Raw genomic sequence first — 12,405 nt, 5'->3', positions numbered from 1 at the left:
AGCTCGCTGTGACCTGCCCTTTTTTAAACTGTCATATCTGTGCATGAAAACATGGTTACAAAAAGGGGTTTATAATCTCCCCACACCACTGCTGATTTAAAATCTCTTTAACGGAAAAGCTGAATGTTTCCTCCCCCTCTCTCACAGCTGCCTTTTGTAATAAATCCTTTTGTCTCCGATTCCTTCTGCTAGATATCAGTCTTGATGATCCAGCTGTGCTGACATCCACTGTCATTTCATTTCAGAGCCCAACAGGAGGTCGAAGCACTACTCCAGGTTCTTAAAGGTCTTAAATGAGATTTCTGTTCTAAAAAAAACAAAAAAACTTCCTGTTTGTTGGAGCCAAACAACGGACTGTGTTTGTTCAGTTAGTAGCAGTTACCGTGTTGCTGTGTACACCTGGAAACACCTGAGGCAGTTAGGGCCTTCAATATGAGCCTCTTCTCACCCGAACCACGTATTCACCTGTTCAGACCACATGTAATACCAGTTATTTAAAAGATGATCTGAAGGCCCGTCCAAAGACAGGGAAAGCAATGACCAACACATGCAGGACAAAGTGGACTCGTTTTAGGAGGAGCAGGAGGGATGATCTGAGAGATGAACTGAATCAGATCACAGATAATATGATGGTGGATGTTAAACTGAACATTGCTGCAGTCTGAGATGAGAAAACCTGAATTCATTCTAAGAAGTGGGAATAATAAAAAGAAAGAAAAGGAGGTGATCTGCAGGATTTTTGTCCTTTAAAAATTATCTTTGAAATAAAACAGTTGTTTGTAATATTTTCACTGTTTTATTTAGTGTGCAGCTTGAATCAATCATGAAGTGATCGACTCAAGGACTGAAGTGCGGGAACCGGAGCATGCGCACTTCAGTCCGGAGGAGGGCGGTAGAGCGTCTGTTTGCAGACTCCGAGGAGGACGTAAAAGAAGTGGACGCAGAGACAGTGGAGGTCAGGTGAGCAGTCCGGACACAATGGCAGCAGATTCAGAGTCCAAACTGCAGCTGGTTCACCGGCACATCCGGGCCTTCCCCGACTTCCCGAAGAAAGGCGTCCTGTTCAGGTGAGACACTCGTTCCAGCCCCCGTCTCGGAGTTCAGGCTCGGTCCCGGGATAGTCAGGCAGCCCGGAGGAGCTCCACGAGGTAGAGGTGTCAACATCCCTCCGCCCGCGTGCCATGTGGCAAGTACACCTCACTGCACGAGCGTCCCTGCTTTGGACCGTTTCGGGTTCAGGACGTGTGTCGGGCACGTGTTGCCCTGGAAACAGCGACTCTGATCCCAGAAATCAAATGTAAAAGATTGCGGTCCAAACTGGCGGATATAAGATCAGGAGGCAGTGAAACAGGTGAGTTCAGGTTGAATGGGACTCTGCAGGTGAGGGAGCCAATCAAACTGTTCCTGTTACACCTGGATGTCTTCGTCATATATTTTATACGTGAAAAACAGGAAGTGAAGTGAATGACAGCTTATCAGATAGCAGAGTTACAGTCCAGCTGAGAAGATGCGATGAGGTGGAGGGACAGGTGGAGGGACAGGTAGGGGAGCAGGTGGAGGACAGGGGGGACAGGTGAGGGAGCAGGTGGAGGGACAGGTGAGGGAGCAGGTGGGGGGCAGGTGGAGGGACAGGTGGGGGAGCAGGTGGAGGGACAGGTGGGGGAGCAGTTCAGTTAGTACAGATATCAGTTTGTTCAGTTAGTACAGACATCTGTTTGTTCAGTTAGTACAGACATCTGTTTGCTGTACTTCCTGTAAGTCGACTCGGGTCTTTGTCAGTTTGGGCCTCAGGGGAGATCCTGCTTCGCCCTCCTGCAAGAACCTCCGACTGTATCTCTGTGAACCTCCGACTGTATCTCTATGAACCTCCGACTGTATCTCTATGAACCTCCGACTGTATCTCTGTGAACCTCCGACTGTATCTCTGTGAACCTCCGACTGTATCTCTCTGAACCTCCGACTGTATCTCTATGAACCTCCGACTGTAGCTCCCAACCTCCGACTGTATCTCTGTGAACCTCCGACTGTATCTCTGTGAACCTCCGACTGTAGCTCCCAACCTCCGACTGTAGCTCCCAACCTCCGACTGTATCTCTGTGAACCTCCGACTGTATCTCTACGAACCTCCGACTGTATCTCCCAACCTCCGACTGTATCTCTGTGAACCTCCGACTGTATCTCTGTGAACCTCCGACTGTATCTCTGTGAACCTCCGACTGTATCTCTGTGAACCTCCGACTGTATCTCTATGAACCTCCGACTGTAGCTCTGAACCTCCGACTGTATCTCTGTGAACCTCCGACTGTATCTCTGTGAACCTCCGACTGTATCTCTATGAACCTCCGACTGTAGCTCCCAACCTCCGACTGTATCTCTGTGAACCTCCGACTGTATCTCTATGAACCTCCGACTGTAGCTCCCAACCTCCGACTGTATCTCTGTGAACCTCCGACTGTATCTCTATGAACCTCCGACTGTAGCTCCCAACCTCCGACTGTAGCTCCCAACCTCCGACTGTATCTCTGTGAACCTCCGACTGTATCTCTATGAACCTCCGACTGTAGCTCCCAACCTCCGACTGTAGCTCCCAACCTCCGACTGTATCTCTGTGAACCTCCGACTGTATCTCTGTGAACCTCCGACTGTATCTCTGTGAACCTCCGACTGTATCTCTGTGAACCTCCGACTGTATCTCTATGAACCTCCGACTGTAGCTCCCAACCTCCGACTGTAGCCTCACAGCTCCGCCCACCTGCTGTGCTTCTGTTTCTTTAAAAACAATCCAAGTTCAGCTGCAGCTCCTCAGTCACACTGTCTGCACATTGAGCAGAGATCTAATCACTGAATGTTGATGAGGTCAGATGCAGGATGGGATCAGCTCACATGAGGAAGTAGACTGTCTTCATATATACATACTGTCATTTAAATGTGATTAATTGATCACATCTTCATCTTTGTAATTTTATTTTGCTTTATTGAGTCTCCATCAAGATCAGTTCAGTCAACTTTACTCAAAGACAATTAGAATTAGCAATTTTGTATTTTGAAACAGTTCTTAAAGTAGATTTAAATATCTAAAAACAGTTGTTTTTTTAATAAACAAAATAATCCAAATTCATTTGTTTATCAAAATAAGAAGTTGTTTTCTTCTATTCTAATCTCTTCATTTGTGTCTTAAAATCACCTAACTTTTCTACGGGGACACTGATTTTCGATGTGTCTCTGCTCAGCACACACAGAACGGTGTGTGACTCAAACACAAGTCAAAGAGGTGTTTTAGTGTTTGAGGGTTAACTTGCCTCTGTGCTAGATAAGCCAGTTCAGAGTCCAGGAAGATGAGACACGAGTGATGTTTGGAGGTTTAGAGAGAATAGAGAAGTCAGGACTTCAGCTGTGGTGTCTCCAGTTCGTGATGACACTATATCTAAGACAGAAAGGACGGAGAGACTGATTGGTTCATATATCAGGAAGCGGTCCAGGTCTCCTCTGGTCTGATGTCTCCTCTGGTCTGATGTCTCCTCCTGGTGTGTCTCGGTCCACCACTTCTCTTCTTCGTCTCGGTCTTCCTCAGCCGTGGTTTCTCTGCAGTGAGACGGTTTGATTCTCAGTCTCCTCCAGCAGCCGATGTCCACGTGTGTCTTTGCTATTTAAACTTGATGTTTTTCTGATCTGAGCTGCTGGTAACTGACAACTCCGATGAACTCCTGGTCTTCTTCTCCTGGTTCAGTCCTCAGGACAAACGGCTGCATCACGGTGTTGATGGTTGTTGTGACTGACTGATGTTAGAGTAATGTTCAGAATCAGAAATACTGTATTAATGAATCTAATGTTGATATGGAGCCATCTAATGTGACTCCTGCAGAGATATTTGTCCCATCCTGAAGGATGCAGCTGCTCTCACTGCAGTCATCGACCTGTTTGAAGAACACGTGAGGAGCAACCACCAGCAGGTGGATCTGATCGTAGGTGAGAACAGAGCTTCTGATGTGAACCGGGCTTCTTTCCCCGAGGAGGCACAAACCAGCAGTTCAGGCTCAGTCAGCTGTTCAGATCCTGGGAGGACCGTCCGCCTCTCCCTGATGGTGTGTGTGTGTGTGTGTGTGTGTGTGTGTGTGTGTGTGTGTGTGTGTGTGTGTGTGTGTGTGTGTAGGTTTAGATGCTCGTGGCTTCCTGTTCGGGCCGCTGCTCGCCCAGAGGCTCGGTGTCGGCTTTGTTCTGGTCAGAAAGAAAGGCAAGCTGCCCGGAGCCACTGTGTCTGTGGCGTATGATCTGGAGTACGGCAAGGTAGAGGACACACACACACACACACACACACACACACACACACACACACACACACACACACACACACACACACACACACACACACACACACTGAAGATTGTGTTAATCATCCTGGACTCTCACTGGTGTTGCAGACAGAACAATAAGTGGCTCAGAGAGACATCGGGAGGTTAATGATTAGATATTTCAGCCTTTTAGATAAACGACTTCATATTTGTTAGATCAGTGACCAGCTTCGTCCTGGTTCCGTCTGAGACGTACAGGACACTGATCGGACCGTCCTGGATTACACCGTGATGTCATAAGTTGTACAATCAGAGATCAAAACACGACAAATAACCTCGGATACACAGTCTGAGTCATATCGATGCTCCCGGCTGTGTTCACACCTGAACTTTTATCTGACCGCTTCTGATCGGATCGCCGGGCCGGATGTTAACGTCACATGTGAGCCGCCTGTTAAGAGTCTCGGTTCTGGTCCTGCAGGCAGAGGCAGAGATCCAGGAGGACGCAGTGGCTCCGGGACAGAAGGTACTGCTCATCGATGACCTTCTGGCTACTGGAGGTAAGAGATCAGATCTGCTTCTCATCAGTAGTAGAAAGAAACGGACCTGATTGATGTTCACAGTGATGATCGAGTTATTTCCCATCATCTGGACGCCCGTCTCTGTGTGTGGAACATCCGTCTACGTAGGTGCACATCACCGTCCTAATAATGTTCCCCTAAAATAACAGTAAAGTCCAGCAGCACTGACCTCAGACCAGGTGTTTGTTGGTCTGTCTCTTTCTGCTGCCTCCTGATATCAAACCTCTCAGTTCAGGACTAACAAACCCATCGGTGCTCAGACGGCTGCAGCTTCAGCTGTTTCCTGTTTGCACTCTAAAATCAGAGACTCCAGATGGTGTTCTTTGTAAAAGCTTTGTGGAAGTTCATCCTCTGGGCTACATCTCAGTTCACGATGTTGTATGATGGAATGTGATGATTTTATTTTAATGTGTGTGTGTGTGTGTGTGTGTGTGTGTGTGTGTGTGTGTGTGTGTGTGTGTGTGTGTGTGTGTGTGTGTTGCAGGGACCCTGTTTGCAGCCTCTGAGCTGATGAGGAAACAGCAGGCTGACATTCTGGGCTGCCTGGTGGTCATCCAGCTCAAAGAGCTGAACGGTGCCGACAAACTGAAACCACACCAGGTGTTCTCTCTGGTTCAGTACTGAGGACCCACGAAGGGAATCAGGAGGACATCAGGGGCAACAACAAGACAACAAGAGACCTTCAGTTTTACAGATTTATCATTTCAGTCATGTCTGGGTTTGTTTTGTTTTTTCAGATTGATGAAATCTGTCAGTGGGTGTTGAGTGAATGAGCTCCTCCTCCACAGTAAGTGGGTCCCTGCAGTAGATGGAGGTCTGCAGCTGTGCCTGCTCAGGGGCTGAGTGACGTCCTGCAGTGGACAGCGTCAGCACACACAACGTCTTTCAGTCGTCTAAAGAGGACCAGTTGACCCAATCATCATCAGCCTGATTCACAATATTTTTACCTCACATCACACGGCCTTCACAACAGCAACACGAACCATTACACACACACACACACACACACACACACACACACACACACACACACACACACACACACACACACACACACACACACACACGCACGCACATCAGACTCGTTTAACAAACAGCTGCTGGTTGGACGGCCTCGGCCTCCATCACCATGTGTGTGTTGGGTGTTATCTTCAGGGACCTCCATCAACTGCAGGTGACACACTGACTGTGGATGAGAATCTAACCAAAGCAAATGAGCACTTTAATTGTCATGCTGCTGGCTGCAGCCTTACCCAGCATGCTTTGGGCTTCTGACCAGGAGACGGCTTCATCTCCCCGCATCTTTATGGAGTCTTAAAATGGATATTACCTCCTGTTTTACACGGTTTGTCTTCATCTGTATATGTAAGCTTATTTTGTGATGCTGCAGCTCACTTTAAAGGGTTCACTGTAACTTTTTCTTCCGGAGAACTCTTAAGAGTCTTAAAGTGTTTAAATTTAACACGTGTCCAAACCTCCTCGACTGGTCTGTGAGGGGAACTGAGGTCTGTACTACAAAGGTTATTGAGGTAAAACTCCGGGTTTAACTTATGCTGCAGAGATAACCGGCTCCGGAGCAGGTTGTGTTCACGGTTTCAGATCAAAACATACAAAAGTACCGCCGACTGACCAATCAGGTCTCTCTGAAAAATTACATCACCAATCAGAGGAGATCCCGTGCTGACAGTGAGACGTCCTCTGTGGAGTGAGACGGTCTTCTGTGGAGCTCAGAGACTGACAAACATTGGTGTCTTTCCCCAGTAAATTTTTGATATGAATTCTATTCTTTGTTTTATTTTTTCTGATATCATCCGACAACAGAAAGCTTGTGAAGCCTTATGGGCGTACTTGTACGTATATGACAATAAGCCAATTTATTTATTTAATTTTTATATGTATTTCTTATTTGCCCCGTCAGTCTGGTCTGAAATGATTAAACTAAAACGTCATGAACGATTGTTTTTGTTTTCCAGCACATCCTTCCATCATTCAGATGGATTATGTGAGTCACTTCTTATTTTTCTGAGATTATGAATGAAATATGTCACGCTGCCGTCAGAACACTTGTCCATGTTTGTGATTGGTCAGATGCAGCAAACTCCTCTTTTATGTGAACGTGCTCGTAGCTGGACTGAGAAAACCCGAGTTGACGCATCGAGTTGTTAACCAGCTTCGTGTGAGCGTTTGGTGCGATCTCGTTCAAATAGATCCATTCAGTGTGTGTGTGTGTGTGTGACTGATGGTATAAAGGGAACAGATCATTAGACAACTGGAATCCAACTACCACACCAATAAAAAAAGGTTTAAAGACTAAAAAAACAAAATGAATAAGAAACAAAACATACTGTACACTCTTGGTTTATTTCTGTTATGTCAGTCATAATTATTACATCATGACTTTTGTTTTATGGAGAGCTAGTTTCAATCGGCTGCATTCAGAAAAAAGGAGCCAGCACAGCTCAGATCAAAGCTTCCATTTCTTCAACATCATCAGTGACTTTTAAAATGTAAAATCTCATCAGTCGTACAGAAAACCGATGTCCTTAAGACTGGAAATCACCAGCGTTAACCCTTCACGGAGCAAAAAAACAAAACAAAAAACAAAGCTCAGTCACTAAAGCACAAGTCTGTTAAAAAAAAAACGTTTAGAACACAGGGAGGAACAGCAGGACCGGACATCCAGGATCCATCCGAGACCACAGAACTTCATCCAGAACCGGGCCCCTCACAGTGAAGGCCCCTCAGCATCACGCCTCCAGCTGCAGGGCCCCGAGGATGAGGAGTGGCCCCCCCCCACGATGAAGGCCCCTCACAGCCTCTCCTCCTCCTTCAGCCTGATGCTCAGTTTGTCCAGAACGATGCTGAGCTCCGTGCTCTTGTTCAGCTTCAGGTAGAAGTCCTTCCTGATTGGATGAATGGTCAGCCAATTAGCAGCCACTTCTGCCAGCAGACGGAGGTGTTTCTCCATTTCACCTGTTCACAGGAGAGGAAGAAGAGCCAATCAGTTCCTTTTCTGTCACTACTACAGATAAAACGGTGGATCCGACTGGACCTCCAGCAGACGGGCTGAACCGACCTATGCTGAGAGCAGATCTGTAGCTCGCCACCATCCGGTTACAGACCACCTCCATGATCAGAGCCGGTTTCTTCTCCGCAACAAACACATTACGGAGAATCCTGGCCAGCTCCCCGAGCCGTGACATCATCAACAGGCGATCCTCCTGGGCGGAGTTTCGGGTCATGGCCGCCTGGAGCTTCTGCGTCTCCTTCGCACGGATCTGGAACAAAACGCACAAAAAAACAAAACAAACAGTGAACGCGATGAAGAGAGGGGTTCTACTGACAAACCGACCCACGCTAATAACACCAGGTCCAGCACGGGGACTCGGCACCTACCCGGTCCAGCAGGGACTGGGACACCCCTCTGAGGGCCGCGGAGACCGGCGCCGCTGGGACTACAGACGTCTGGAGGACCGTTGGCTCGTTGCTCTCTGCAGCTTCTTCTGCCTTCAGCGCCAGAGACACCAGAGCCTTCTCCATCTGAGCACAGAGACACGTTAACCTCCAACTGCTGAATGAAGAGACTTTATGAGCCATGAATGAAACTTAAATCACCCGAACACCAAAACAAGCCGATATTTACTTCTTTTTTTTTTAAAAGGACATATAATGCATGAAGTTCTATTATGAGGACGTGGCTGAAATGAAATGGACCGGTTCAGAAGTGAGGCAGCACCTTGGGTGTGATGAACGAGCGGGCCTTGTCCAGAACCTCCCGAGCTGTGGCTGCTCTCTCGGTCTGAGGAGCCGCCGGCAGCGAACTGGGCGGGACCGCCGCCACCGTGTCCACGTTGAAGCGAGGATGCCAGCGGGTCAGTCTGTCCTCTGGGACGGACACGGGGGGAACCAACGAGGACAGGAAGACCTGCGGAGGACGGATGGAAACGTTTACATCATCAGCCACCTCCGTTCACACCACACAGTTTCCTCCTCAGACTGGACCGGCGGTGAAGCTGCTGCTCACCTGGTGATGCTGTTTGACCCGAGACACCAGGTTCAGGTGGAAGACGTTACGTCTCTGCAGGAGACAAGATGCGGACAGGACGTGACGAGCTTCACTCTGGTCTGAAGAGGACAGAGACACAGACACCAAAGGTGAACTGACTGAAGAGGACAGAATATTAGAAAACCTCAGAGGTGTGTGTGTGTGTGTGTGTGTGTGTGTGTGTGTGTGTGTGTGTGTGTGTGTGTGTGTGTGTGTGTGTGCTCACCAGACTGAATAACAGGCTCCACCGTCAGCTGGTAGCTGCTCCTCTTGATGCTGCTGCTGAACGTCGGGACGTTCCTCTCTCGTCTCAACGTGTACGCATCGGGAAACACCGTCGCTATCTGACCGATGTGGGTCTCCTCAAACCGCCTGATCAGAGAAAATAAAACTGGTATTAACCTCCGCTGCCCGAGAGGAGGTCAGAGCCGAGAGCGCTTCTCCACAAAGAGGAAACTTCATGACTTATGATACCAATAGTAACGTGTATCAAAATGAGCTGTATATTCACGTAAAACGATCCCTCAGAGATAAAACTTAGAAGTGACACTAACTTTTTCTGAGGCAACACAGTACATCCCATAATGCATTTCACTGGTCACTTAGAAACAGTGACATCATCTAAAAGTGCAGTGGCAGTAGTCTTCTGACCCTCCATGACCTGTGACCCTCACATTGGCCACACCCCCTGACCTCATTGACCTCCACCTACTTGTGCATCATGTCCTGGACTCCGTGTTTGATCTTGGCGAAGGTGGCCGTCTCGCAGCGGTTGTGCAGCATGGCGACCACCGTGTCCATGCTCCTGAACATCTCGGCCAGCAGTCTGTAGCTGAAGGGTAGCGAGAGGCCCGGGGGGGCGGCCTCGGCGAGGGCGTGGTACCGCTGGTACGCTGGCTGGTCGGCACTGGACCGGAGAGGGTGGAGGGAGGAGAAACATGGTGGATTTAGATTTAAAGTAAAAACAAGGTGAGGGATGAAGCACAGAGTCAATGGATCTGTGAACAGAACATGTGATCGTGCCCACCTGTCCGGAGCAGGTGTGTCTCCACGTGCCCCCCTCTCCTCCTCCTCCTCCTTCTTCTCCTTCTCCTTCCTCCTCTGAGCATTCGCTGCCAGCTCTCTGCTGCGTGCTAATGAGGACTTGAGGGCTTTAAGGTCACAGACGGGGGAGAGGGAGGTTTTAGGAAGAGGGTTGGTTGTGCTAGGAAGTGTTGGACCCGAGGAAGAGGAGGATGAGGACACTGAAGCAGAGGAGGATGAGGACACTGAAGCGGAGGAGGATGAGGACACTGAAGCGGAGGAGGATGAGGACACTGAAGCGGAGGAAGAGGAGGATGAGGACACTGAAGCTGAGGAGCAGGCGCCGTTTTCCTCGGCATGTTTCTTGATCTTCTGGAGGCGAGACTTGAGGGCGGCGATGTCCTCTTTACTCAGAGCCTGTCGACACAGTGAAGTGAGTATCTCTCAGTTTCATGAAGAAGAAGTGATTCTCCAGATGTGTACTGAAGTGCTCCGTGTTACCTTGCGGCCCGGTTCTCCAGGGCTCCTGGCGGTTCTGTTAGGCTGGTTGACGTGGTCCTCCGTGTGTCGGGTCACCGGGTCGGCTGGAGCTGAAGGCTGCCGGGTCGCCTCACTGGGAACCAGCTGGACTGTAACCTGGACGTGACAGCAGAACAGATTCACTCCAACTTCACTGCCAGGAGGAACTTTAGTTCAAATGTCTGCCAATGAAGGGCGGTACGTGTGTTTTTGCTGTTGTTTGGGTCAAAGCCCGAAGATGCAGATTTAAAAAGTAAAAAATGAAATCAGACCATTTGTGTTTGATCAAATTTAGTTACAGCTCACTGATGTCAGTGTGGACCGTAAACTGTCCTCTGCTCCATACTTACATCCTAAGTGGTTGATGACCACGTTGAATTATCAGAACCAGAATATTTGACCCCCTGATAGCAGCAGCTGCCCCAGAAATCCAAGTTCTGATCCAAAACGGCCTGACTAAGAAGCAGTCGGGTAAATATAAACCGGTGTTGTGGTATCTTTAAACAAACAGGACGGATCACTACAATGTTTCAACAAAAATAAAATAATAATAATATTAGAATGGATAAAAACTCTCCTATAATATATGTATATAATAATTATACTGATGAATGGAGCATGAGCTGCTGCTGCTCTTAAACCAGCCTCACCTGTGGGGTCTCCGCCGGCAGGACCAGCTTCTTCCTGGCCGACTTATTCGTTCCTTTCTCCGGGACATTGCCGGCAGCTTTCCGGCCGGCCTCCCCCCCATGCCGCCTCTTCTTGGCGGTGCTGTGGTCGGCGGTGGCTGAAAACACGGCTGCCCCGAGGTTGAACTCTGCGTCGGCCGAGCTCCGCTTCGGTGTCCGGGGACCGGAGGGGGCTTCTTTCACGGCGCCGCTGACGGTGGACTCTCCGTCTTGAAGCCTGAGTGCCTCGTCGATTACTCGGACAAACTCTTCACGGACGGAGGAGGAACAAAGAGAAGCGTGTTTGTTGTCAGCGTGTCTGGTCCTGGAGCCGCAGACATGGCTGCTGGTCTGAGAGGAGCCGCGGCGGACGGACGCGCCGCTGCGCTGCTCCTTCGTTTGGCCGCCGACGGCTGTCTTTCTGTGGGAGAAGAAGTCGGTGACCCGCGGCTGAGACATGCTGCTGCTGCCGAGAACAAACACCGGTACGGAAACACGAAGCCGTGGTCCGCGGAGGTTTTAAATACTGACGATCAGCGTCCTCTTTCCGGAAACATGCCCACTTCACAGGAAGAAGAAAATAATTTTCGCGCGAAACCCACTAAGCCACGCCCCCATCCGGTCACGTCCCAAAATCAGGGCGGGGCTTCCTGGAGAACAATAACACACGTGAAGCCGAGGGTGAAAACAGTGACTTCATGCAGAAAGGACCTCCACAGCACGTTTAAAGTTTCCATCTAATAAATCAGCAGCTGAGAGAGAAACGTGACGTCACTATTTACATAACATAAAGAGACCAGTTTAAAAAAAAGGTTGAAATTTGAATAAAGTCCTGGTGTGAGTCTTTACTGAAAGGGAAAATCTAACAACAACAAAATAAGGACATGGTGATTAAAGACTGTGAACCATGTTGTGATCACAACATTTCGGTGTTTGATATCTTAATCATTAATCATTGTATCTTCTCATGATGGCTTTATGGTTGATTACTCTGTTGACTGTCTCTTTGTCTGTCAACTGTGTGAATTAACAGGATTAAAGTCATTTGTTAACCTTGTTATTAACACAGTGGTGTTTTTAATGTGCTCAGAGGCGTGTTATGAGAGAAAGGAGTGTTCCTCTGTGTCAAACACAGATTCAGACAGACATGGTTTCATACGTCACACAGGAGTTAATCCCATCAGGCTGCAGCGTGGGGACTGTAAATAGTTTATTTTGATGAACAGTGATTTAATTTGAGAGATTTGATCAACAGGAGACTGAAGTTTTTAAGTTCTTTC

The 12,405-nt window shown here is 48.6% G+C and overlaps 2 protein-coding genes and 1 long non-coding RNA gene across 5 annotated transcripts; 1 reads left to right on the top strand and 2 right to left on the bottom strand.

Moving 5' to 3' along the window:
• The first annotated feature begins 921 nt into the window (after window positions 1-921).
• aprt (adenine phosphoribosyltransferase) lies at window positions 922-6,194 on the top strand. The gene is made up of 5 exons (XM_069722594.1): window positions 922-1,067; window positions 3,863-3,966; window positions 4,151-4,284; window positions 4,771-4,849; window positions 5,355-6,194. Exons 1-5 carry the CDS (start codon window positions 979-981, stop codon window positions 5,492-5,494), a joined length of 546 nt encoding a protein of 181 aa, XP_069578695.1. The 5' UTR covers window positions 922-978; the 3' UTR covers window positions 5,495-6,194.
• On the bottom strand, window positions 1,867-2,735 carry LOC138635220 (uncharacterized). 3 transcript variants are annotated; one of them, XR_011312092.1, is made up of 6 exons: window positions 2,681-2,735; window positions 2,489-2,592; window positions 2,341-2,446; window positions 2,233-2,296; window positions 1,977-2,060; window positions 1,867-1,910 (listed from the first exon to the last, which is right to left on the bottom strand). It is a non-coding gene; the product is annotated as an uncharacterized lncRNA (long non-coding RNA). The 3 variants fall into 3 exon arrangements; XR_011312091.1 differs by having other exon boundaries at window positions 1,905-1,976; window positions 2,019-2,060; window positions 2,489-2,572; window positions 2,681-2,722; XR_011312093.1 differs by lacking the exon at window positions 1,867-1,910 and having other exon boundaries at window positions 1,947-1,996; window positions 2,489-2,572; window positions 2,681-2,722.
• A 1,028-nt stretch (window positions 6,195-7,222) lies between the features above and the next one.
• Window positions 7,223-11,658, bottom strand: cdt1 (chromatin licensing and DNA replication factor 1). The gene is made up of 10 exons (XM_069722599.1): window positions 11,108-11,658; window positions 10,440-10,574; window positions 9,943-10,355; window positions 9,628-9,822; window positions 9,142-9,287; window positions 8,895-8,995; window positions 8,607-8,795; window positions 8,267-8,410; window positions 7,947-8,148; window positions 7,223-7,843 (listed from the first exon to the last, which is right to left on the bottom strand). Exons 1-10 carry the CDS (start codon window positions 11,582-11,584, stop codon window positions 7,680-7,682), a joined length of 2,166 nt encoding a protein of 721 aa, XP_069578700.1. The 5' UTR covers window positions 11,585-11,658; the 3' UTR covers window positions 7,223-7,679.
• Between the last annotated feature and the right edge of the window lie 747 nt (window positions 11,659-12,405).

Source organism: Brachyistius frenatus, unplaced genomic scaffold (assembly GCF_029030835.1).
Source record: "Brachyistius frenatus isolate BFR_SWC_R1_liver_20210118 unplaced genomic scaffold, ASM2903083v1 Contig_296, whole genome shotgun sequence".
Classification (NCBI taxonomy): domain Eukaryota; kingdom Metazoa; phylum Chordata; class Actinopteri; family Embiotocidae; genus Brachyistius; species Brachyistius frenatus.
The sequence above is the reverse complement of the archived record's forward strand: the minus strand, read 5'-3'. Positions and strand labels throughout refer to the sequence as shown.